This window comes from Oreochromis aureus, linkage group 16 (assembly GCF_013358895.1).
Source record: "Oreochromis aureus strain Israel breed Guangdong linkage group 16, ZZ_aureus, whole genome shotgun sequence".
NCBI classification, from domain to species: domain Eukaryota; kingdom Metazoa; phylum Chordata; class Actinopteri; order Cichliformes; family Cichlidae; genus Oreochromis; species Oreochromis aureus.
The window spans coordinates 33,704,130-33,731,773 of NC_052957.1; the positions used below are offsets into that span (position 1 = coordinate 33,704,130).

A 27,644-nucleotide genomic window follows, 5' to 3' on the forward strand; every position below is an offset into this window, starting at 1 on the left:
TTCATGTATGAACGGTACATCATGTAGAGTCTGAGTGGGTAAATTACTCAGGCAATGTAAACATTGTACACAGGAAATCAAAGCCAGAGGACAAAATAAAACTTTATGTGATTGGCTGGGTATTAAGACCTTGTTGCTGTAGGGTATGTACGTTATTGCAAACCAATATTTTCATAACTTTTTTTTGCATTGTAAAAGAGTAAAAGTGACCAGAACTTGGACCAGAAAACTGCAACTTCCGTTATGGTTTTGTAAGACCTTCTAACCAGCTTCCTCATTTTGTTTAGCAGTCACACTAAATAAGTGTCAGCTGCAATATTTTAGTGAACTCAGCAACAAATCAGATACTTTTACTTCCTCTCTTTCAGTCAGTTCTCATGTGAGCTCTTTGGTACAGAGGTTCTGTTGCAATCTGGGGAAGAAGTGTCATCTTTTACCTACTGCATATGTTAAAAGAGGCTCCAAGTAGGAAGTGAAGGTGATTCGGGGCTGTAGGAAGAATGGAGACGGCAATGAACAGGACAAGGAATGAGGTCACATACACTCAGAGTAACCCACTGTTTGGCATGTCACTCAGCAGGAGTGATCTCTACAGCGTTCAGTCTGATGGTAAGTGCTAACGCAGTGAGTGTTACTTCTTTCATAGAAATTGTGTTGAGATTTGGAAAATAGTTAGCCAACCTGAAAAATCAGTCTGTTAGCATTTATCATGTTACAAGTAACTTGAAGGCCTAAATCCCTGATTGTTTTACTTTTTAATTTCAAAACTTTGGTGCTATCATTTCTGAAAATGTGCCTGAACCTATCCATAACCCTTAACTGGTCACCAACAGTCTCTAAAGATGGAGGCTGCATACTATGTGGAAATGCCAATTAAGAGATATTATTTTCTTCCTGGTAGGTTGTAACTTATAAATAATCCATATACAAGCTGCTCCTGGAAAAAAAACCTCACTGGAAACATTTAACAAAAATAATTTTTCAATTTGCTATAGTAACCAAAACTTTCTTGTAAAGTAAGAAACACTGAACCATCGTGAAAGCCAATTTTAAGCTTGATGCGACCAAAGAAAAGTTTGGACTGAATAAAAGCATGAACACTGGACTTAAGTAGCACGGGCCTTATTAGACTTGATGACAATAACAAAAAAATCAGCTTCCTTAATTTTTTTAAGCCAGCTGCCTGAGTAGGTAAAAAAGCAAACAAACAAAGGCTGATGTTGACAACAGACAAAACAATATTGATACAGTGTTTTGTTGGCTGTTTTGTGTTGGGAGAGAGTTTATTAAGACTCCTGAAATAAAAAGGAATGATGTAATGGCTTAACTGAATATAGAGCAGTTCAAATAATAACTTACAGGAAAGTACAAGAGCAAACAAATAATCTAAAAAACCAACTGTGGGACTCTGAAAAACACATAAGTAACCTGAATACTGGCAAGACAAAAATTATTTGATTCAATTTGAATTAATTCTGGGGACTCCAATGACAAACGTAAGATTCTGTTGCTTCTAGTACTGCACAAGTTAACACAGGATAGATTGGTAATTAATCTTTTGATTGTGTTTATTTGTAAAACACATGATCCTAAACACCATACTTAAATTTTTCAGAACCTGCCTAATATTTTTGGCGGTTGTTACAGGCCCTTGAATTACATAGTCATGAGTTTTTAATTCACCTTATTTGTTTTCTAACAAGAGATAGCCACATGAAATTTTTATGATACAAACATTTGATGCTTGTTCAAAAGTCAAAGTCAAACTAAACTTTATTGTCATCTCTGCTTTATACAGTACAGTATATAAAGAGAGGCTCCGGTTCCACTCAGTGCAAAAGACAAACAATAAATATAAGAAGAGAAATAAATATACACTTTAAGACAAAGATGAAAGGATCAATAACAATTAAAATTTACAATTTACAGTTTGAAAACTGCAACAAAAACCATTTTACACCCACTCTAAATCAAAAATCTGTCTAATGTTATTAGTATTATTATTATTATTATTATTATTATTAGTAGTAGTAGTAGTATTACATGCTTATGTTTTAAAGCACCGGTCCCCAACCTTTTTGCGTCACGGACCAGTTTAATGTCAGACATTATTTTCACGGACCGGCCTTTAAGGTGTCGCGGATAAATACAACAAAATAAAATGATATGACTGTGGTATTTTGTAAATATAATAATAAACGCAAATTGTGTAATTGTGTAACTTTATTAGCAACAACACTGAGAGTAACATCCTCCTCTCTGCCCCTTAATGCCCTCTGGTCGCTATGGTAATATATTTCACACAAGTAAGACACACAACTACGACACGGGAAAGACCCAGGGAAACCGAGTCAACGGTAAAAACCCTGAAAACCATAAATTTCACACCCGAGCCTCAACTCTCGCGGCCCGGCACCAAACGACTCACGGCCGGTACCGGACCGTGGCCCGAGGGTTGGAGACCGCTGATTTAAAGTACATTTGCTGTCATTCTTAAACCTGGCACAGACTGAAATGGCAAACTTTACCAGCAGGTGGTGGCAGTGTTTCATATTTTCTTTCAGTGACAGCAGGTTTGCTCATTAAGAGGTCTTCCACAATTTGAATTTAAAAAACAAAATAATGAAAATGACATGAATGAAAATTCATTCAAAAATAGCTCCTCATATGCCAACTATGGAAAAGCATCATATGGTACAATCAACAGAGCTTTTAAAATACTGACGTTTTAAAAATGCATAAAAATATTGAGTATTCAGGAATTTAAAAATGATCTCTTTATTTCTCTCTTTCTCCTTGGCTTTTCTCAAACTCAGCATTTGTACTCAATAGTGGTAATTTGAGTCCTAAATTCCTGAATCCAACCTGCTGCTTTGATGACAAGCTAGAAATAGAAAATGTGTATTATCCTTGGAAGCACTGAAAGGAAAGTGATACGTTCCTGTGTTTGGTTTGTGCAATGCATATACTGGCATTGTTTTATTGATTTATTTATTGACTGACTGATTTATTTGCAGAACAACTTGAAAACATTTGGTTAAATGTTAATGAAGTGTCTGATTCACATGTGAATACATACATTACACACACACATATATATATGTGGACAGGAGAGTAAATTAAGAGGTATTTCTGTCATAGGCACTTTGTGCCAGTGTAAGACAACTCATCTTCAGTCCAGTGTTTATCCAGTGGTTTCTTGCTTTTTGCTTTGCAATTTTAAACAAATATTGTGGTGGACCACTGTGTTTACCTCCACAATATTTGTAAAAGCTGAATAAATGGCTGAATTTGTGTGTCCTGAAGTGACAGTCTGAAGAAGTAATCTTGATGCAAGAGATTGATCACATAACCCTGTTTGTGTTTCAGACCTGAAGCGATCCAGGCCCAGGAAACTACAGTGTTTTCATGTCATAGTTATTTACCTCATCCTGCAGACAGTCCTTAATGCTTTTCTTCTTTATAAAGGTACAGCTGCATATCATCTCATTTCACAGCTATAAAGAAATCAAGATCAATCCATTTTTTTCTTTCAAAAGCAACACACCAAATACATTAATGAGTAACACTTTAAAATAATGTCACACTATTGAGCATTAGTAATGTATCAGAAAGGGTTTAATTCACCATCACATTTTATTCTCCCTAGTATGTAATTCTTAAATACAGATATAAATGTTTATTTGTGACAATAAGCTTATTTATAACATGTTCATTGTATCATTTATAAATCAAAATAAGTGATTAACAAAGGATTTAGATGCATTTGATTAAGATATGAGTTCAAAATAAATACTTAAATAAACATTTTCATTATGTAAAGACTGTGAACAAAGTGTTCATCATATTAAACTGATAATGCAAGAAAATGTCTCTAAGATTTATTTAGTTCATTCCTGAGGTTTAAATTTCCACTGGTTTGTAGTGTATCAGTTAGCTTCAGTCAGGTTCAGTTCCAAAGTATAAATATAATAGTGAGGGTATCCAGTGCTGCGCATTCACACAGGCAAACTCTGATGAAATGAACAAAGTAGTGGATGGTCTCCTTTTGCTTCTTATACCATGAAAGCTCAGAGCAGCTCCTCGGGGTAAGGAGGTGGTCAAGTTAAGATGTGATTCTCTGTCATCAAGGAGAATCCCAAATCAGCTGTCATTGCCACGGAATCTTAAAATCCTCAGACTGTAAAACAAGGAGCCCAAAAAACTGATTCACAGTACCATTCACAGAGAGGTGGGAGTGGCTGCAACCACTGTGAGATGGTGAAAGTTACACCCTTAGGCCCCTTCCTCGATTCAGAGACGGTCTTTTCCTTTTCACATAATGGATTCAAGGCCATTGATCAAATTGATCAATGGTCACTGATCAGTAGTTGGTGTCATGACAATTTGCCCATTGTTCGTCAGTGGTGCTAGTTTCAGTCATTATGCAAATGTACTGTTTCACTGAAACCTGCAGTCAGCTGGGACTGAAGAAGTCACCTGGATGAGTGACGAAACGTTTCTCCCGCTGAAAACATCCAGATGAACAGAATCAACTGTTTGTGATTTCCTTACCTGGATAGTTGAGCATGGATCATGATGTAGAACAGAGATGTTACTGCATTATATCGATAAATACCAATATTTAATGGCCATAATGAAAAAAAATTAAAAATAATGAAAAAAATGAAATTATCATTATTATTATTATTATTATTATTATTATAAGCACTGATGGTGCATTGCAAGGCAGCCCCTGTCGCTGTAGAATGAAATAACCTACGGGCAAAAACAGAAATAAACTACATTATTTAAAAGTTTAAAACAGTGATGCTACCATATCAACAAACAGCATGGCTACAAGGTTCAATTTAGTTTATTTATAAAGCGCCAAATCACAACCACAGTTGCCTCAAAGTGTTCTATACTGTAAAGTAGACCCTACAAACACTTCCAGCACAGTTACTCCTGACACAAAATTTCATGAATCTCCTCTTTCAGTCTGCACACTACAAAACAACAGATAGAACACACAGATCCTAATCTGCCATCACGTCAATGCACACAAAATCCAAACATTAGAATAAATTTCATTATTCAAATAATTTTTCATTCTCTATCCCTGCCCCATCTCTCTGAACAGCAGACACCTGAATACTTTGTTAATCAGTTATTTAGACTTTATAAATGACACAATGACCAACTTATAAATAAACAATTATAAATAAGCATATTCATATAAGCATATCAAGAATTTTTTTATTTGTATTTTATATTTATATTTGTATTTAATGAGGAGTAATGATTTATAAGTGATGAATTAAGCACCTACTAATACCTTAGTAATGCAGGTAAGTAAGGTTAGGGTGACATTATTATGAGTGTTACCGACTAACATACATGGAAAGAAAATGAACAAACATATTTATTCATTTTCTCTTGGTTCCAGTTTTCACATTGGAGGCTTCACTGGCTCGCCCCAGATCAGAGGGGCAAACATCCAATGACGGTTCTCATGGTTATGAAAACTTCCAAAGTCTCATACAAAACAACAGTCAGGAAACCAAGACCCTGAGACACCACCTATGGACCCTGGAGAGCCAGGTACTCTTCTCGTTTATATATAATGTGACACGGGGCCAATGACACAATGGATATTGAAGATTGTAGGATTGACCCATGACTGGCTTGATCTTTCCTGTGTGGCTCTGGTAGAGCGGATCAATCGCTACCTCCTGTTCTTGGGCAACATGTTGATCCCCAAATTGCCGTTGATGTACTCACTGGCATGTGAGCGTGTGAATGTGAGACAAAGAGTTTGGGCATACATAAAAATGTTATGGGAATGTGTGTTATTTGGTGAATGAGACTTATAGTGGGAAGTGCTTTAAGTGCTGAGCTTATGTAGAAAGGTACTATTTAAGAAGTAGTCGATCACTGAATATACAGCGCATTCCAAAATGGTATTCCAATGACGAATATCATAGTCATAACAACTCTATAACAGAGCTTATCTATGTGCTCTTGCTAATAGTGAGTCATCTTTATTTTTAATCAAAGATATAAATCAAAGTATAAGTCTGATTTATATGTTAACTGAGACATGAGCTGAGTACATAGACATGATCCAGCTGCAGCCTCAGTAGATGAGTATCTGTGTGTGGCTGCAGGAATGTGAAAGATGAGAAATGTGCTGCCAGCCCAACATTATGTTCTGAATGATTCTGAATAAGAGAAATGATGAGAAGTGTTGTAGGGGTTGAACAGAGAACCATAAGTCAGATGAGTTTAACCAATACAGTGAATGAGAAAATATAATGATGTCATGATTCTACAAACAAAATTTCTTTTGAATCACGTATGTGGAAAAGCCACAGAGATAGGTGGTAAGACATGGCTGGACATCAGGTGATTAGATGTCAACAGCAGTGACTGGATGTCACAATGTTTGAGGCTAGATGCCATCTCAGGATTAGTGACGACAGAAGGAGAGGAGGAAGAAAAGATGGAAGTGTATTAAATTGTGTGTGGAGTAGATAAGTTGTTTGTTCCTTTCTCTTCTCTGAGATGAGCGGTTCAAAAGATTTTAATTATCGTAGCACTTTCTATTACAGCTCAGTAACAGAAGGGTAATAGTAGAGTAACAAGGGGGAAACAAGAGGGTAATAATGTAGTACTTTCTAAGTTTTAATTACCAAAGTAATAACCATGTAATATCCAAGTAATATCATGGTAGCAAATGAAATTTATGTTATAGGATAATAAGAGCCCCCAAAATTGGGTGTAATAATGTGGAAATAGAGTTCGGTAATAAAGCAGTAATAGAAGGGTAACAAGGACAAAATAAGAGTGTAATAATGTGGTAATTTCCAAGTTATTACCACTCAATTACCAGTGGTAGTTTCTATACAAAAAGCAGGAAACAAAATGCCAAACTGCCTGTTTCCACTTAATAACACATTAATAACCTGTTAAAGCTAACTTAAAGAAGTGTGGCTATTACCTGGAAATATCTCGGGTAGTTTCTGTGTAATAAGAAGGAAACAGCTGCAAAACCGCTTGTTTCTATTTAATAAAACATTTATAACTATGTAATAACCTTTTAAAACACACTTTAAGAAAAGTAATGATTACCTGGAAAAACCTGTGGCGGTTTCTGTGTAATAAGCAGGAATTTCTCACTATGGTCATGATACCTGATTAAAAAAGCACCAGGAAGTCTGTAATGAACTGGAAACACTTAAACACAAAATGTTAATAATTAAGTTTAAAAGAATAACACATATGAATAAATATGTATTATTCTCTGCACAGGAGTGTAGAGGACCCTCCTTCATGGCAAAATTTATACATGGATAACAACACAGGAAAAGAAAGTGGAGCAGGTTTTTAAAACTGTGATCAGTCATGACAAATCATGGAACATCTGCTGACATCTTGGTGAATTGAGTTGTGTAAATCCACAAAGAGCAGTAAACCTAAAAGCAGCAATAGCCCAGATAAGCTTATCACAGCTTGTACATCAAGAAAAATCTACTGGACCTGCAGATGTCTTCTAGAAATTCTTGTGAGTTGTGATTTGTTTCTCCACACTGAGCCATTCCAACTGTCTTTAGGGTTCCCCCATCTGTTGAATCCCACAACGCAGGCGACAGAAAATAGGAATATAGGAAAATAAAATATATTTCTATCTACTAATATTTTAATATTACCTTAACATTGCACAAGGCTCAGTTAGCTTTACACAAAAACAGCTGCTACAAACATCCTCCAAAAAGTTGTTTTTTACTTTCTTGCATTTACACACTACAGGTGTGTACTTCCTGTGTAGCTGGCCTGTACCACTACACTTGGTGTCTTACACTTCTGTCTTTGGAACGTTTGCCCCCGTTCCTTCTTTCACATAATGGAATGAGCCCAGTCTGTCTTTGCAGGTGATTGGCTGGATGGTGTGCCCATCAAAATAAAGTCCCACCCCTGCCTGCATGGATTCTCAGCAGGGCTGAAGATTCAGCTCCCACATTAAAAATTAACATATGAAATTATCTCACAGCCTGAATATAATTGTATCGCAGTTTGAACCTCCTGCATTAGCTAACATTAATCTTAGTCTGCAGTTATTAGAGAATGGTAAGATTAACATCAAAGTGTTATTCCACATTACCTGAACTATATCTATAATCAGATTACACAGAGATTAGTTAAAAAATAATATGTGCATGTGCAACCATGGTGTTCCCCAATCTGGAGCTGAGTACTGATTTATATTACTTTAGGTTTGGATGCATGCATTTGTAAATAAGTGTACTCAAATCGCTTTGTGTTTGTGCATGAATTGAAACACACAAATTAAACAACAATACATGTCAGCCTTCTAAAATCCCTGAGCACTAATCTGAGCAGGAGTACCTTATACACAAAACTTATTCATCTATAATAATTCCTTTAAAAAGTGTTTCCATGTTTTTACACTTTAACATCACAGTGACATATTTTACCAGATTAAAGGCCTGTGTGGTGAGGAAGGTCAGTTGGACAAACTGAAGACCGACCTGAGCCTGCTCAATGCCACCACCCATAACCTGGAAGGCAAGCTAACAGTCATCAGCTTGAAGCCAGGTCTGTGCATCTGTTTATGTACACACCAACAGTATAAAGCAACAATTATCACACAGGGCATTTTCTGATTTCAAGCTTTACATCGACATCATTGTTATTTAGACATCACTGAGGTTATTGTACTTTGTCCTAAAAGTTTTAGAAATTTGGTGTTTAACCAGGTATTTACTTTAGAATGCACTACGCAGAATTTCTGACCAAGATTTATCCTTTAGCACGCGCATTAAACAGATATGTAGGGTTGCCTTCATTTGTTTGGTAAAATTAGAAACTGTCTCAGAGTGAGGCCACAAAGCTAGTGCTTCTATTATGATACATAATTATCAGGTCACTCTAAAAGCTCCTGCTTTTCAAAAGCATGGATCAACTGAAGCCTAAAAGCCTTCACTTGATCCAGAATACTACAGCACGAGTATTAACTGGAACTAGAAAGAGAGACGATATAAACTCTTTATCTTCACATGCAAAATGAATAACTAGGCCACGCCATAAGAATTTATAGTAAGTTTCTAAAAGTAGAATGGGAGGCCGAGCCTTCAGCTATCAGACCCCTCCACTATGGACCAGCTGCCAGTTTGGATGAGGGAGACAGACACTCTTTCTACTTTTTTGATTCTCCGGAGGGTGAGGTCTCTCATTCGCCTCATCCTCCACCTGCAGCTGGGGAGGTCACCCTGTAGAACCAGAAAGAGGCATGGAGGAGACCCGGGCCCCAGACATCCAGATGCCCCCCAGAGCATTAGAGCCCCAGGAGGACCAGAGCAGGGACAATGACAGCCCCTACCCAGAGAAGAGCCCTGGAGCGGGGGGTCACCCAGCAACCACAGTCCCAGGGGGTCGTGGTGACGAGCCTGCATGCTCCGCTGACAGCTGGCTGTGCCAGAGCAGACTGAGGTCCAGGCCCAGGGACCCAAGACCCAAGGGCCCCCCACCCCCCAGCAGGGGCTCGACAGAGTCAGGGGGCCAGGTCCTGCCAAGCAGCCGCTGGAAGTGAGCCAGTACACAACCGAACACTCAGCCTCCGACACCCAGAACCACCAATGCACTGTCAGGTGGGGACACCAGCCACTGGCAGGGAGTGTGGCATGGGGAAATACGCCCCCACACCTGAAGGGAGTCTGAGATGTTCTAAAAGAGTTGGATTCTAAGACCTAACCTGACACATAGCCATAGGAAAACAGACACACACAGACACAAGCATGCATGCCCATCCTCATGCACACATATAAAAATACTCTCACACTTGCCCAACATGGAGACACTCAGAGATGAAGGCAGTACACACACACACACACACTCACACTCCCACACACACTATACTCCCAGGTCCAGACACCAATGCCTCCAGAGGGGCAATCCACTCACAGACCCATGAGATAGGGTAGAGACAACCACACCGCCCTGGTCCATGCAGCAGCAGAGCAGCCCACCAGCCCTGACTGGAACGCCAGCCCCAGACCCCATGCTCCACTCCGCCAGCTCATATGTGGTGTTGATATTGTTCTATAGTGCATTTATAGTACAGTTTGCGTAGGAGGAATGAAAAAATTGGATGAAAAGTTGCAAAGCTTTGACAACAGAACAAGCTTGAAACTAATCAATGCAACTGATTGTCCCAGAACAACAGTAATAATGCAGGAACAATACCTCAGGTGTAATCAGATGCATCATAGCACATACTGTAATAAAATACTTTCTAAATTGTATCAAACACAGCAGTTTATTTACGTATGTGTTCTCAGGACCCCCAGGTCCTCCAGGCACCAATGGACATCCGGGTAACCGAGGAGAAAAAGGCAGCAAAGGTGAGGTCAAAGTTACAGAAGCTGTAATTGATGTATTTATATTAACAATGTGATATAAACCTGCCAGTGTGAAATATCATATTCAGTAAGTTTAAAGCAGCAGCCAAGGCTAAATGGAACGAAAAGCAGCCTCACATCTGTATGTATTTTTACACTGTTTAGTCTAAAACCTGCTTTGGTAAAGAACAAGAAAACTGTAAAAACTTCATTCACTGATGGGGTCGTGTGCAGCAGAATACATTAGCTTTCAGCTGCTGCTCTGGCAATGATCCCAGCATTGATGACGCATCATCTCCTGTCAGATGGATGATGAGACCTGGTTGATGGATGAGCTGCAGCCGTTATTTCACATACCTTCACAATGTAGTGCACTGACATTTGCTGCATGAAATCTCTATCAGGGCCGGACTTTTACTCACACTGACAAATTAACCAGCTCTAATGCGTATATTTTCCAATGGATCAAACTCTGCGTGCCCTCTAGTGCTCTGCTTAAAAAAGTATTTGATCAAACTTATATTTTATGATAATTACATTTCTTTGTTTTTTTGTGGTTATTTGTTGGTGAGAAACACTCGGCTCTAGACAAGGACACTAAGGACAGATTGTTGATTCACTAACACATTCCCGAGTCCTCACGTAATGATTCTCAGTTAATCATCAATTTAATTCAGTTTTTATCTTAATTCATTGCAGTTGTCTCAGTGCATTTCATTATGTAAAGACTGTAGAATATTAGAGAAAGATATAAGATGAAGAAACAGTTTGCATTAGTGTACAGAGAGACCTAAGATGAAGCATACTCAGGCAGCTGCTGTGACCAGTTGTGGGGAAAAAGTGTCAGTATGTTTCTTTTTTACTGCACTGTAAATTGTAATTAGTGAATCTTATTAAGAAAAAGGATGTAAAGTGAGTGTTTTAAGTGTAGTGCACTTATACCCAAGGTTGAGTAACAAAATTTAAAAATGCAAGATTTACCTGTTATTGAAGTGCTTCAGAAGTCCACAGAGACGAATGAAAAAACAACTTCCATCACCTAAAAAAGTCACATACAGTGTGGTGACAAAGTATTTGACAGCTCCATGATTTCTTAGCTTTTTGTATTTCTGTTGCATTCACTTGTTTCAGATGTTTCAAATTATCACATCATTTTAGACAAAGATAACCTGAGTGAACAGAACATGCAGGTTTTAAATTGCGATTTCATTTATTGAAATATATAAACCTACTGGGACCTATATCAAAATGTAATTGTCTCCTGAAAAGATTACCTGGTTATGCCTGAGCAGCAAGAACTCCAATCAACATGATTTTGTGGCTAACATGTCCTAAAGCCTTAGAAATAGCTTTGTAACCATTTCCTGGCTGATAGATGTCAATCAGTGGGTTGAGATTGTGGCATGATGTGTTGTTTTTTGAGCTCTACATCACTTCTTAAAATGTGGTTAATCACATGTAACACTGGCTTAAAAAGGATTTTTGCTACTGGAAACTTTGGACAGGTCTTTATCTATTTTTTCCAATAAATTCAGATTTAAAGTCCAATTAAAGATCATATATATTATAATTATATATTCGATCTATCCTGACCTCACAGCCCATTGTTCCTTCAGTGGGCTGGTTTCAGTCATTATGCAAATGTACTGTTTATAAGGTTTGGGGAAACCTGCAGTCAGCTGAGACTGAAGAAGTCACTTGGATGAGTGACGAAACGTTTCTCCCACAAAACGCTACGTCCAGATGAACAGATTCAACTTTTGGAGATTTACTTTCCTGGTTGATTGAGGATGCATCAAGATATATTCGATATAATTACGTTGGCAAAGAAAAAAAAACATTATTTTGACTCATCGGCCCCCCAGGCAAATGCCCAGTATGCCAGTCCAGCCCTGTGCTCATATACTGGTTTCTGCAGAATTTTATTTACATTTTTGTCCTCGACAGGTTAAGCCACAATAAACAGCAATGGCATGCACGTGCTGTGTGTTTGCTTGCCTCTAATAACCCCAGTGACTTTCCTGTGGTTTGAAAGTCACAGGAAAGTCATGTGCTATGTGCAGAGGTGTTTTTTTCTGTTCTCAAACTGATCTCCCTGTTGGAGCTCAGTCTGGGGGGAGTTATTTTTTTTCTCCTTATCTTTCCTCATGTTGTGCTTTTCCATGTTATACCCCTCTGACCTGTCTTCCCCATGTGATGTTTGTGTAATGTATGTATGGTCGGATGGGTAAGATGGCGCCGCCATTGCGTGCAATAGGTCGGCAGCCTTAACATGAAATTTCCCCTTGTGGGATTAATAAAGGTATATCAATCAATCAATCAATCAATCAATCAATCAATCTCGCGTGATCTTGTGATATCGAGAGTCCAGAAAACTAAGCAGTAAGCTCTAACAGCTTCGCAGTCCTCCAGATGTCGATCATGCTTCCTCTGAAGGTTTGGTTGCCAGGTTGGCCCTCTGATTAAGCCCACCCCTCAGTCAAAGCCATTTTTAGCAGCTCTCCTCTAAATCTGTCCACTTGGTAACTACTGGGTTTCATTTAGTGGCCTGGAAAACTACCCGAGGATCTGTTCACTTTTAATGCTACAGTAAGCTGTAAGAACCCTGTGAGTGATGTCATAATAATAAACAGGTTTATACCTTTGAGAGGAGAGAGGTTGAGGAGAGACTGAGCAGATTCAGGCTGAAGAAAAATTTCTGTTCTGTGTTGATGTAATCCAGTAGGAAGGGAGCCAAGTCCTTGGAAGTTGTCATCCAGCAGAACACAATGGAAATCCAAGTCCTCTTGATTTTGTAATCTAACATGGTAAAATGAGAAAAACACAAAACCAAACTGTAAGACAACACAAAGTACATACAAGCATGCACAGTTACAGGAAAAGATCAGGAATCATTTCAGTACTCAAACTGCAGTTCTTCATAATAATTAGACTTTGATTACATCTTTGATTAAGAATAAATATGATTTACTATTAGCAAAAGCACATACAGATAAACTGTAATAGCACTTTGCATCACTGTAAACATAGAAGGCTGGATGTTATCACCTCTCTCGAATATAATGTGAGCTAAGCCGGCAAATTCAGACTCTGTCGATCCCACCTTTCTCGATATGCTGTTTCTGAGGGAGAAAGTTGCACAGACAGAGCATCCATTTTTGAATTTCTAGTATCAGACCGATAAGTTATGGTGAAGTTGAATCTCCTGAATAGAGAGACGAGACGAGAGTTCAGCGGTTTGACCAAGTGGAAGTCAGCGAGATTTTGTGATCGATGTAAACTTAAAAAAAAGATATATTAGCTCTTTTACTTCTGTGGTGAATGTTTAAACTACAGGATTAATATAACTGATCTAAACACTAATGTATAGGTACAGTATATATTTTGCTGAATAAACCATGTTACTAATATCAAGCACAAGCTTAGTATTTTCAAATCGGTTAAACAGAAAACCATGTTGAGGTGACTTTGTTTTCCCGATGTGTAGCATCTAATGTATATCTACTACGGCACAAGTTTCTTCCGTAATACAGTCAACAAAAATAAAAATAGACATTAAATTTATTAACTATTTGAAAGGTTATTAAGTCCTTAACTTTGGCTATTCATGGTTTTTGCACACTATCATCATATGTTGTGGAAACAATTTGTTTATTTAGGAAATAGATTTTTCTACTTTTATGTTGATATAAAATGTGCCCCAATTAGAAAATTGCCTTTAAATGAAATTACTTTCTTAGGAAACAAGTTTGTATTGTTACTTTTTAAAAAATGGAATTTTATAGTTTTTTTCACTTTTGTAGAATAGCTTATAGCATAGCATGATGGTATGTAACTATAATAAATAATATAGAAAAACAACGCTAAAAATCGTCCATATTAGAAAGAATTAACTAGACATTCCAACTGATCACGACTTCTACAAAAACAATACAAGTCCTGTGTAGAACTGCATTTTCTTTACATTTTTGCTTTCTTTTTTATTATCAAAGTTTTATGCATTTTATGAAAATATGATGTGAGGTAACAGTCAGTAATAAAATTGGTTTGTTTTGGGCCATCTTCAAACTGCCCTGGCTGTGTGTGCTTTATTCTGCATGCTTGTGTCATCAGATATAATAATCCATCACATACCGGTATGTTTCTTTCCAGGAGACCATGGAGATAACGGCCTTCCAGGACCAAAGGGTGAAAGGGGAGACAAAGGAGAACAAGGAGAGCCAGGTACTGTGAAAATGGTAGATTTTAATATGCCTATACTATCAACCCTGTGGCAGCTACAGTAAGAGCTGCTCACATTCTCTGAAATCTTATCAAAGTTGCTTCAGTGCGTCCTTTACAACCACCTTAGATACTGGGGAGACTGGAGACATCATCTCACAGTTCAAAGCACGACCCCAGCGCAACATTCAGTACTGTTGGCAACAATATTTTATCACCTTGGGAACCGAAACGGGTGCCGGGGCCACTCCCACCCGAGGAGTAGGTACCAGTGCAGGAGCAGGCTGGGTCATGGCTGCCCTTACCTTGGAGTGGCACAAGCGATGACCTGGCACCCGCTGTCCCTACCTGAGAACCAGGTACTGGTGCGGGAACCAGCAGGGCCCTAGCCGACCTGAGACCAGGAACAGGGAGTGGCTGAGCCCCTGCCTCCCAAACCTGAGGCACTGGTACAGGTGCAGGGGTAGGCAGGAACCCAGCAGCCCTGGGAGCTGGAGCTGGTGCCAGCTGGGTCCTAGCCACCTCCCCCTGAGGAACTGGTACAGGTGCAGGGAACGGCAGGACCTTAGCTACCCTAGGAGCAGGTGCGGGTGCACAACCCATCTCTGCCTGAACTGACTGACTTACACCAATGATCATTTCAGGCTGTGCTGCTTCATAAACCCTTTCTGAATGAGAAGCATGAGAATTCATCTTTGAGCACAAAAAACAGTCTCAGAGAATGCAGGTCATGAATAATTGAATAGTCTTAGGGAGTCTTTCAAAAAGTAGTTTCATATACATAATCCTCGTGCACAGTCTTATATTTAGCCAGTTCAGAAGCACAAATGTATGTTTGAGCTTCTGGAAAAAAACGAGCCGTTTATTGTGGCTGATAATGAACAAGAAGAAAACAGAGAAACAAAATTAAACGAAGAGCTAACCATAAAAAAACTAAACTGGGAAAACTAAATACAAAATACCTTAAACACTTGGAAATAATGAGGGAACATGGAGACACGAGGGAGGACAGAAGATTTAAAGATGCACTGACAAAAGACTGAGGGAGACAGAGACAATAAATACGCTGAGGGATGACGAGGGAAGTGGAAACACATGGGAACACAGCTGTGAACAGGCTGTGATGAGACGGGGGAAGAAAAACTTACCACCCTGAACACAGGACGAGAGAACGTAACATTAGAACAGGAAACACTGAGACTTAGACACACGGGCCGAGACAGCAATGGAGATAAACAAGTAGGGAGGCAAGACGGGTATTTGCCGTTAAGGAGCCGGGTTGCAGTTGGGATAAAAGAAACCTGGAGTCTCTTGGTGTTCCTCACAGGTTCTCTAAAACGACGGCCAGAGTCAAACTCACTGTGAAGTGGATGCTTCAAACAATTCATAATAAAATGAGCCTTCCTTCCTTTTCCTTATATCTTTGATTATAGCTTCAATTAGCACACATGAACTTTGTTTAGCACTCTGTATCACCTTAAACTTAACAGGCCAGATGTCTTTTTACCCTCTCTCAGATTTAATAAGAGGCGAGCCAGGGGGGCTTCATTCTCTCAGTCCCACCTTTCTTGACTGGAAGTCAGCCTCCACTTTCCATCTTCTCTAGCTCCTCTGTGAGCTCTAGGTATTCCTCGAGCTTCTCACATTCCTTCTTCTTGGTGTTGCTATCACTTGGTATAACTACATCGATCCCTACAGCCTTCTTCCTCTGATTGTTCTTCCCTTTCAGCTGACTCCTCAGGATGTTTCTTACACTCTGCAGGTATTTTCTGGTTGAGACTTTCCTAGCAGTTTGGTTTCCCTCTGTGACACCAAGGTACTTGAAACTGACATCCACTGTTAGTCAGTGGTACCAGCTTCAGTCATTATGCAAATATACCGGAAAATACAACAAGTTTTAACCATCTAGCTATTGATTTGAGGTTAAGTTGAAGAATTTGGAGATCATTGTCATTCTTCATTATTCTAACAACTTTGTACAATGTACCGGTACCACTGGCAGCCAAACAGCTCCAGAGCATGATGCTATCAACATCATCGAGGTATAGATAATATGCTTCATTTCAAAAGGCCTGACTGTCATGGACTGTGTGTGAGGCAGTCAGGATTGGACCCTAAATGCAGACAAAATCATGATATCAGTAAGAGAACAGAAAGAGAAAAGTCACAACACAAACTAACCTGTCTAAAGGAAGAGACACAACCAACAACCAGACGCACTTCTGTGGGCCTTCACTAGTAGCAGCAAAAAAATCTACACTGTGCCCGAAACGACTGGTCTTTCCATTCTGCTTACCAGAATCTCAGACTCTAGAAAGCAGAGGAAATTGCAAGTGGACCTCACACAGACTTTATAATGTTTTATGGCTAAATGCTCAGTGAGTCCAGGTGCAGGCTGGGAAAAATGAGCAGCAGAGGAAGAGAAACAGCACCTCACCTGCACATCCCCACTGCATGTAACAGAGGCCAGATGGTTGAGTTTTGTCTCATCTGGCCGTTAACATTTTCTCCAGAAGGCATTTGGTTTATTTACTGTGAGCAGCTGCTAAGATCGTCAGCTGAAACAAGTATGTAAGTATATGTTATTTGGATGTGTCACGGCTTTGGTGTTCTTCTGAAAGGTGACTCCAAATGTCACCCTTAGATGAGAGCAAATTGGTTAGGATTTCTATCTTTTGTTAATTTGCGTTTACAAATTAAAATTAAAACAGACATTTGAAAATCACCATTGTTGTCTTTACAAATGCAGGTCCTAGGGGTTTACCTGGGGATCAAGGACCAGGTGCAAAGGGAGAGAAAGGCGACCCTGGCATTCCAGGTAAGGTTCCAGGTTTTTGGTTAAATTCATTGCAGCCATGTTGAGGATTTATTCAAACTCAAACTGAAGCAAATTGATTATACACTAGGGCGACCAATCATCCTCTTTTTTTTGCACTTGTTGACTTGTAAAAGCCTATGTGACATTTTTTATTTCCCCATTCATTAACCGCACAGAGAAGGCATCGTTTAAATATGTCAACGTTTTCTCTAAGCAAACATTATTATTAAAGTTCTTCATGCCTGGGCCAAGTTTCCTCTCTTTTGGAGATCAAAATATGGTCACCCTATTAGAGGGAGATATTTGGTTTCACTAAGCTTAAAAATTACAATCACATTAAGCAGTATAACAGTCATCTAAGGTTTTCTATTATTTAAAAGCATTGTATGAACAATGTATGAACATAAAGACGGGGTTAATGTGTCTCACCTTATATTTCCCCTAAAAATTAAAATAAAAAGTATTACAAACGGTAAAAGCGAAACAGCTGTGGCAGAAAAGTAGATCTGGCTAGAAGGTGTCCTGGGAGATATGCTTCCTGGATATTCCAGCATTGTCCCTAGATATTCCGGTCCTGGGTGACCGACTGCACCAGCGTAGAGGCTGACAATGGATCCTTGGTTTTTTACCCTAGGCCAGGGCTGTCGAACTCCTTTTACATCGCAGGTCACGTACGACCCATCTAAGCGGGCCGGACTGGTGAATCTTCCCTTTCTGGTGCATAATAAGCAAGCAAATAAGGCAGATAATAGAGATTTTTGATGGGAAACTGGTCCTGAAGCACACAGCGATAGAGCTGGTTTGGTAAATTTTGCTCGGGGAGTGGTGAATCCTGCAGTTTTGGAATCTGTAATATGTCTGTTATGACTTTAAATGTCTTTTTGCACCTTCCTTTCTTCATGCATTCAATACTTTTTTCCTGTGTCAATTCTCATTATTACACATAATTTATGGACACATATGGTTTGATTTCTGTGCATGTATGGATAGGATGGGTTGTAACTGTTGTTGCTGATTCTCTGGTGAGAATTTCATGTCAATACCACCTACAGTTGGATGTCTCAAGACCAGTCTTTGTCTCGAGACCGGTTTCGAGACCACTTTTGCGTGGTCTTGGTCTTGTCTTGGTCTCGACGGACTTTGGTCTTGGTCTCGCTGTCTCGGTCTTGCTGTCTCAGATCGACATAGTGGTCGGGAGATTTGGAGTCAACTGTATCCATGACACACAATGTAACATTCGATAATGTGTCATGTGCAAAAGCATCAGCTCTAAGAGCCGTGTTTAGAGAGCACTTTGTAGTGAATCAGGAGAGTCGACTCCCATTGAGCGAGAGCCGGCTCCTCACTTAATTTCCTTTCGCTGCTCAGCTCTCACACAGTGGCTCAGCTCTGCTCCAATCCCTCTATATTGTGGCCAATCACATGCGAGGATATTGGATAATATCATTATGTGAAAAACAGAGAGGGTGAGAGACGCGACAGTCAAGTGGAGCGTGCGTCTGTCCTCTCAGTAACTGAGTGAGACAGTAGACAGCGGTGAGGAGGGCTGTGCGAAAGCAAAAACACATAAATATGCCTGACACCCGTAAGCGAAGCAGCATCTGGCTGCAGTTTAGAGAGTTTTTTGTCTCGGCCTCGGTCTTGGTCTCGTCTCGACTTTGTCTTGGTCTTGACTCGGTCTGTCTTGGTCTTGGTCTTGTCTTGGTCTCGATACCCTCTGGTCTTGGTATTGTCTTGGTCTCGATACCCTCTGGTCTTGGTATTGTCTTGGTCTTGGTTTAGGCGGTCTTGACTACAAGTGTAATACCACCTTCAGAAATATATTTTCTTGAACGTATACACAAAGTCAGAAATAAACAGACTGAAAATTATTTAAGGCTTTTCTAGCCTAACTCAGCACTGAAAACACTGGTGGATACACTGAGGGCAATTTGGACTTCATCGCTCTTCCGTCTGACAGAAGACCTTCTTTTCTTTGTAGGTCACAGCAAACCTTATTTGAAAATAGAAATACTTTGCATTTACTGTATATGTCATTGTTTTAGTATTACTGACTAATCAAAGTATCAAAAAAATAATCACAGCGTATCACTTGTGCTGTATTTTGACAAGTTATTGCCTCATTCCATAATGAATTAAATTCATTTTTCACCTCAAAGTTCTACACTCAATACCCAATAAGACAAAGTGAAAAAAGTTTGCTTGCAATTCTTGCAAATTTATTAAAAATAAAGGACAAAAATATAACATGAACATAAACATTCACAGCCTTTGCTGAATATATTTTTTGGGTGTTACTTTGGCAGAACTGTCTTAAGTCTTTTAAGTATAGTACTTCATGCTTGGCACACTTTTTTGGGGCAGTTTCTCCCAGTCTTCTTAGTAGATCCTCTCAGGCTCTACTGGGCATGATGGGAAGTGTTGGTGCACAGCTATTATCAGAACTCTCCAGAGATATTCAATGGGTTCAAGTCTGGGCTCTGGCTGAGCCACTCAAGGACGTTCACAGGTGGTCCTGAAGCCACTCCTTTGTTATCTTGGCTGTGTGGAGGCCGTTGTTTTGTTGGAAGACCTTTGACAAAATCAAGGTCCAGAGTGCACTGTTACCACCACCATGCTTCAGCTGGTTTTCATCATGAATTGCCTGTCCAAACCATCACTGCATTAGCTTCTTGGCTATTGGGTTGTCCCTGACTAAGGCGCCCCAATCACAATAACTCAGACTGGTCAGGATTCCAGCTCCCAGTTCCTGTTGCAGAAAAACTTCTTTATGGATGATCGAGACCACTGTTCTCACTGGTACCTTCCGTGGTGCAGAATACAGCATGATGTTAGGTACCACCAGTCCTTGGACTTCATGCTTCACTCTAGGGATGTTATTGGACCTTAGACAGGCGATGAGCATGTTGCCTAAATTTTTCAAGTTCCAAACATGATGCTTGGCATATATTTTGTTATGTTTTTATTTTTAAAAATGAATTTCAAGCTTTCAGACTTTTTTCACTTTGTCATTGTGGGAAATTTTGGAAGAAAAGAAAAATGTGGAAAAAGTGTCTAACATGACAAAATGTGGAGCAAGTGAAGTGCTGTGAATACCATGTGTGTATACAGTGTAACTAATGTGAAACAGTATTTTAAAACAGTATTTGTAAAACCGATACAAATCCATATTCTTATATGTTTGTGCTGTCTGTGTTTTTCTCTTTCATGAGATTTCATTTTGTTATTTTTACGACAGGTCCTAGAGGACCAAGTGGTTACAATGGAACACAAGGTAAGCACGTTTAAAGATGGAGAAAATATGACTTGGAGTCATGTTTCTCTCACACACTTGAAGCTTAGTTACATATTCCACAAAAAGAGCTGGTTTTGTTAGAAAAGTTCCACTATGTTACATCTATAAGAGATATCTCACACAGGGAAGATTAATATGAGAGCCAGCTCAGTAAACAAAGATCTTTATAATGAATTGAACATAATGACAGATGACCAGTAAGCAGATTGGAGCTGATTGGCTTGAAGAAGGCAGGCAGAAAGATGACTGAACTAGACCTGTGATGTCAGCAATGAGCTCGACAGTGTGGCAAAGTGGAAGTGATGAAAGCACAGATTAGGCACCAAGCGCCCAGGAAGCAGACAGATGTTTGATTGCAGAGCTCCCTTAATGAAATTATGTTTAAGCTTCAGTTTGTTTGTAATAGACACATTTGGGTCCATAATCGACACCTTGTTGACTTAGATGTTGGAATGTTGTAGATGTTTTGTGTTTTTTTTCTGTCATCATGCACTTTAGCTGTTTTCTGTAGGGGACAGTGTATAATGCAGAGATTTGTAAAACCTTTTGAATTTAAGTTGCAAGTCTGCAATGCAGTCAAATATTCATCGTGATATAAAATCTATTGTAGTGGTGTACAAAAGCAAAACTGGAAAAATTATGTCTTTGTCTAATAAATTATGGGCCTACTGTAATTTCATATGTCAGCTTTAATCTTTTCTCCACAGGTCTTCCTGGGCCACCAGGTACCAAAGGAGAGAAGGGAGAGATGGGAAGCGAGTGTAAGTGTACTTCATACTGACCTGAGAGCAGCGATAGCTTCAGAGACCTCAGACGTTAAACATTAATAAATCTATTAAAGGTATTCTAATGTCTAAAGGAACGTTAATCATTTTTAACAGAGAGAAAATAAAAGCCTCAGAGGGTTTTGTTACTAGATTTGCACTGATGAAAATAGCATGCAGCACACAGTGATTCAACAAGTATGGCTGCAATATCACAGCAGAAATATTTTACCGCCAGAACACAAGTTGGCTTTTTGTGAAGTAGTCACAGAAAATGCAGTGTGTTTGTCAGTTAGCATTTCCCGATGTCATTTATGAAATCCTAACCAACTAAATGTGTCACAGGGACATTTTTACCATCTCTTTCATAACAACAATGATTCCAGCAACAACAAAAACCCACTGTTAATCCTTGTCACCTCAACTTTGTCCACCACAGTGACTGTGCGTCTTGTGCCAGGAAAAAACCAAGGACGAGTGGAAGTGAAGCACAACAATGTCTGGGGCACTGTGTGTGATGACAGGTTTGACCGTTTGGATGGCTTGGTGATCTGTAAGATGCTGGGCTTCCAGACTGTCCATTCCACCTTTACTGCCGACCCAGGTACAAAGCCCACTCTGTCATCTAATGTTCTCTGTGAATCTCAGTCTTACTGCTAGAACCTTATTTTATTTATTTATTTATTGTATTGAATCTAAAATGCTATTCCCACATTTCAAATGAATTAAATAATAAGATGTTAACTTTTTATGGTCAAATAGTAGGAAATCTCATAAAATGTAACATAAATTCATAAAGCCACATTTATCCAGGTGAATGTAGAATGTGTGCACAGGTTGGACGGTACCACAGAATTTATAGGAATTAAAAGTGTATTAAAAAAGTAAAACTAAATCAGTAGACATAAGGACTGTCAAAGCAAGCAGGTGGTTTATGTCATGGTATCGCAAGATAAAGAACCTTTATGAAGATGCACAGAGACAAACTGAAGAAACCGAAAGCAAGCCTTTATTTTGGCTGATAAAAATCTGTCAAATAAAAAAGAGCCCACATACAAAAACTCATAGTTCATAAACCTAAAACACCGGGTCAGAGAAAAACAGCACAACACCAGTCTGTTCTAAACACTTCTTTCCTTCTGTAGGTTCTGGCAAGATCTGGCTGGATGAGCTGCGGTGCACAGGAGCCGAGGATGATATCTTTGATTGCCCTCGAGGTCAAATCGGTGTTAATGACTGCAACCACAATGAAGACGCTGGGTTACACTGTGTCTAGACTGAAGATGGAATCTCTGCTCTCATGGAATCAAGAGCAACAAAATGTTTTCTGAAACTCAGTGTTCACTATATATCACAGGAAATATTTCACATTTTACTTCACTGCATTTATATATTTGACAGTTTTGCTCAAAACTTACTTTAATGATTGAGCTTTAAAAACCTGTTATGAGCTTATGATTCAGTACTATACAAAAAGCCTGCACATTAACGACGTAACAGTAATTTTCCTTGTAGATCACTATAAAATATCCCTGATAAAGAAACTCAAACTTTATGTAATTGCTTGCAATCTGTGACCTTGCAGCTACACCCCACTAAATACTGCACTTTGTACCGTGAGGTAATGGCTCTGGATACTTACACCATCAAACACATCGATACACAGCTCACTGAGGAGGGAGCAGTACTGAGACTAATGGTGTTCACATCTCGATCTAATTATAGATATATATATATAAGAATTTAGGTTCCCCTGTTTCCTAAAATCCACCAAGGGCAATGAGGCCCAGGCCCATCCAGCCCTGGGATATGGCTGCAGCCCACACAGAACACACCACAGAGCAAAAACTACACCCACCCGACATTCAGTCAACTCCCAGTCTACATAAGACAACAGACCCCCAGGCTGAGTCCATCTTCCACCTCTGGTAGATCCCTCTGCCTGCAGAGTAGTCTCCTCAAAAGTAAAGAGCACCTGCAAAAAGATGGTAGAAACCTCCCTGTGGTCCTGACCACAGAGGTTGCCCCAAGACTAATATGGGCTAACAAAGGGTCTCTATATTGGTTAATACTAATATTGTTTTTATTTTTCCAGTTCATGGGGACAGTCTTCTTAGCTATGCATAAGGCGGTGAGAGTCGTGTGGACTGTTCATTTCACAACACAAGCTCAGAGATTAGACAGAAAAAGATATGTCTAATAAGCACCCATTACTGTACATGTGGGCCAAGGCCTCAAATCTTCTCTTGCTGGACCTCTCAAAACCATTCAGATCAGTTCAAACTGGGAGAAAACTTATAAGTCACATAATCCAACTGTAAATGGGAAAGCAAACATCTGCCAGTAACTGTCAAGAAGGTGGGAGTGTGAGAATTGGAGTAGAACAAAAGATTAACCTTTATTAACCTCCTAGGACCTGCCGTCCACATATGTGGACATCACATTTTTGGTTATTTAGACCAAAATACTCAATTTTGCTCTACATGGGCCTGATATCCACTTACGAGGACATTATACTGCTACTGTTCTATCAAAATTTTAAATGAATATCCTCATTTGTGGCTCTCATTTTTCTTAAAAACAAAAATAAGGTAAAAAAAAAAAATCTGGAAATTCTTTGTTTTTACACTCATCGGGCCCCAATATGCCCAAATATCAAAGAGAAATTAAAAATGCATGTCGTGGAAGAGTTCGGGTCTTAGGAAGTTAAAGCTCATTAAATCCAAAACAGTAAAGAAAAAAACAGACACTAAACAAAGTTCAAAATCCAAAGTAAACTCAGAACACTAGGAAGAAACAAAGGAAACCACACAGGTAACACACCAGGGATAACAGAGCAAGGATAGAATGAAGTAAGTAATGAGGTAACAAGAGATGTGGCAACAGGAGAGAAAACTAAACACAGCTGAATACAATTAAGATAAATGACAGAAGAACTGGAAACAAAGTAAAAACATGAATGTGAGTGAACACAACACAGCACAAAAAGATGAATGGAGACCCTGAGGGATCAAACTGAAATGCAATTAGAATCTGAAACTAAGAAGTAAAGACTCAAAATGATAAGGGAATACAAGTGAGCTAAGAGTCAAACACAATACTAAATACTAATAAAGAATTTAAAAGTTCAGAAACTCAAAACCTCGGACCGTGACCCCATAGTTTTGTTTTGTCGTTTGAAACTCAATAGTTCTGTTTAATGTCTGTAATGTAAGCTGTAAGCCTTTGTTCTTCTCAAACAGTTACATTACTGTTGAACGCAAATCAATGATGCAAAACCTTCGAGTAGTAAATAGGCTGAGACATGTTAAAGAATATTATGGTCTTTTAAAATAGCACTGTAGTGTTGTTTAAATGTTGAGTGGATGGCAGAGGCTTGGCTGGGAGGCTTTGAGATGATACTGTAGTTTGTCAGTGTCAGTGAATGACAGCAGCTCACAGCAGCCATTTAGCATAGTGATTAGCTGGCATCACCTAGTGGCAGTGGCGTGCCGTAAGCAACCCGCTCTTGAAGAATAATGGTGAACTCCTGATATGAGCAGTAGACTGTCTGCAGTCCACTTTAATTTCCAGCCCTCAGGGCAGCCATACTGTGTGATAGATTCTCAGGTCTCCCCTGCTGTCTCATTACAAATGGCTCCCATGAATATAGATGTGACACATCTGAGAAACAGTTGTCATGCATTATGTCAGATTCACAAGACCTGGTCTTTAAATCAACCTAAAGGAAGCGGGGGAACGTGGACATAACTCAGCCACAATGTCTCCCCGGGCCTACACTGGTGACATGCATTGGGAGGTCGGCAGGGAAGGGAAGGGGATAAAAGAGAAGTTATTGTATATGGTCACTGAATGAAATAGCCTTTTTTATATGCCGGCTGAATCAGATCCCTTATTCACTCTAGTGTGAGAGGTAGTGAACTGCAGGATATGTGGAATGATCATTAAAGTAGAGGCTGCAGCTGATCTATGGATCCAGGAAATTTGTGCTTTGCTCTTTGAAGGATCCTGTATCCAGGTAAGCATCGGATGACCAGCAAACAACCAACTGAAGACAATGCCAACCACTGGCTAAAAAATTAGTCACAACATTGATATTTATCCAGTTTTAAAAGGCAGTGTACAACTGGCTTTTATACATACAGCAGTGTATTTTATTCAGATTTAATAAGCCATATCTGGCACATGCAACTTGACATATTCTGTTGTAAGATAAAAGTCGGCCATCTACTGAATCCTTACCCATGAAAAAATATGAGAATTGACACTATAAAGTAATCCATCATGGGACTCGATTCTGTGCAAAAAAAGGCTTTTAAGTTAATAAGGCAGCAATAAACTCTGCAGAATTCATATCAGATGATTTAAATAATAAATTATAAAGAACTTCTGGTCAAAAAACATGAACTGTGCAGGCATTTTAATTTAATCTTGGTCCTGCAGCTGTAACTGTTAGGATATCGCAGTAAAAAGCACCAACAGTCTACATTATTTTTCATATTTGCATTTAAATCTATATTGGACATATGGTGCATCAGGGTAAAACATAGTGGTGGCACCATCACCTTTTGAGGTTTCTTCATAGCTCGGGATGGGAATTGATAAGAATTTAGCGATGCCAATTCCATTATTGATATTACTTGTCAATTCAATTCCTTATCAGTTCTCCTGTTGATGCTCATCGGGTTCACACCAGCTCCACTTTGAGAGTTACCACCATCACTAAGGAGCGTATCAAAGCCATTACAGTTCTACAAATTCACTGCATGTTGTGTGGTCAAATGTTTGTACATGTTGGATGCATTTCCTCTCTTTGCTGTGATCAGTGTCGGGCCATTACTCAAAGAAAAGTAATGTATTACACACAGAACACAGAATACATTACTTAATGAGTCCAAGGAGCAAATTATTCGTTACACTCCTCATAACATTACTTTCATCTTACTCTATAAAATGTCCTGAAACACGCTGGTTTATAATGACCATGTACCAACAGTCCCACACACCAACACAGTCAAAGGTAGACATTATCTTTCTACAAGAGACTCAGATGTCCGAAACACACTCACACGTTCTCAGCCTGTTCCAACTAAAAACAAAGAGGCATAAACATATTAAATAACAGAAAAATTAATTTCACCACTAACAACACTATTACAGATCCAGCAGGTTGATTTATAATACTTTATTTAAGTATTTAAAATATGGGTCAAAGTATTGCTAGTATATATGGATCAGGTGTTTTTGACCCCTCCTTGTTTTCCTGCATTCTTCACTCTGATGCCACGTTTATAATAGGAGGAGATTTCAACCTGGTATTTAATCCCGAGTTTCCCGGGCTCAGTACAGCAGCGAGTCAAAGGAACTGGCAGTCTACACACGTTCTTAAACATAAGTGATTTTGGTCTTTGCGATGTTTGGGGTTCACATCACCCCACTCTCAGGGATTACACCTTCTTTTCACCTGTACACCACTCACAATCTCGCTTGGACCACGTCTTAGTTGGCAGCTCCATTACGCGCAATATTACAGACACTCAGATTCATTCTGTCACTATCAGAGATCATGCACCAGCGTCCATCTCTCTGACACAGAAGAGAGTCACACCACAATTAGGAACTGGAGATTTATTGCATGATTACTTGAAGAGCAACATTTCATTAATTATTTCAAAAAGGAGTGGGAAGCAAATTTAGGGAAAAAATGACCTGTCAGCAATATCACCATGTGTTCTTTGGGAAGCTGGACAGGTAACAATGCAGGGTCATTATAATAATTTATTTTTCTCATGAAAAAAATAAAGAAAAAGATTCTTGTATAAAAATTAAAACAAACAAAATGTAATCATTAGAACCTGCACATGCTGCCTTAGCACAAGAACAAGTAACAGCTTGAGGAAACTAAAACTAGAATTAAACAAAGGAATTGGATAATTATTTATTTAAGAATTAAATCAACAATAATAATAATAATAATAATAATAATAATGATTCACTGGAAATATTGTTCATGACCCACAACAAATAAATAAATCTTTTAAAAAGTTTTATGAACCTTCATACATGCTACAGATTTCAATCTGATGCTGTCACTGAATATGTTTTAACTGTATAAATGTACCCAAACTAAATGACGAACAGGTTGT

General features: G+C 39.0%; 1 protein-coding gene across 1 annotated transcript; it reads left to right on the plus strand.

Annotated features, from left to right (window-relative positions):
- Positions 1 to 386: 386 nt before the first annotated feature.
- Positions 387 to 23,053, plus strand: marco (macrophage receptor with collagenous structure). The gene is made up of 11 exons (XM_039599880.1): positions 387 to 609; positions 3,370 to 3,468; positions 5,429 to 5,583; positions 8,481 to 8,598; positions 10,341 to 10,403; positions 14,553 to 14,624; positions 17,371 to 17,439; positions 20,678 to 20,713; positions 21,442 to 21,495; positions 21,938 to 22,102; positions 22,644 to 23,053. The coding sequence occupies exons 1-11, from the start codon at positions 501 to 503 to the stop codon at positions 22,772 to 22,774; spliced, it is 1,071 nt and encodes a 356-aa protein (XP_039455814.1). The 5' UTR covers positions 387 to 500; the 3' UTR covers positions 22,775 to 23,053.
- The last annotated feature ends 4,591 nt before the right edge of the window (positions 23,054 to 27,644 follow it).

What these genes read in the sequence shown, in the direction of transcription:
- marco (XM_039599880.1), top strand. Translation starts at nt 501, where the DNA reads ATGGAGACGGCAATGAACAGGACAAGGAATGAGGTCACATACACTCAG. An exon ending in TATGGACCCTGGAGAGCCAG is followed by an intron (nt 5,584 to 8,480) that starts GTACTCTTCTCG and finishes ATATTTTACCAG; the next exon opens with ATTAAAGGCCTGTGTGGTGA. An exon ending in TGGTTACAATGGAACACAAG is followed by an intron (nt 20,714 to 21,441) that starts GTAAGCACGTTT and finishes TTTTCTCCACAG; the next exon opens with GTCTTCCTGGGCCACCAGGT.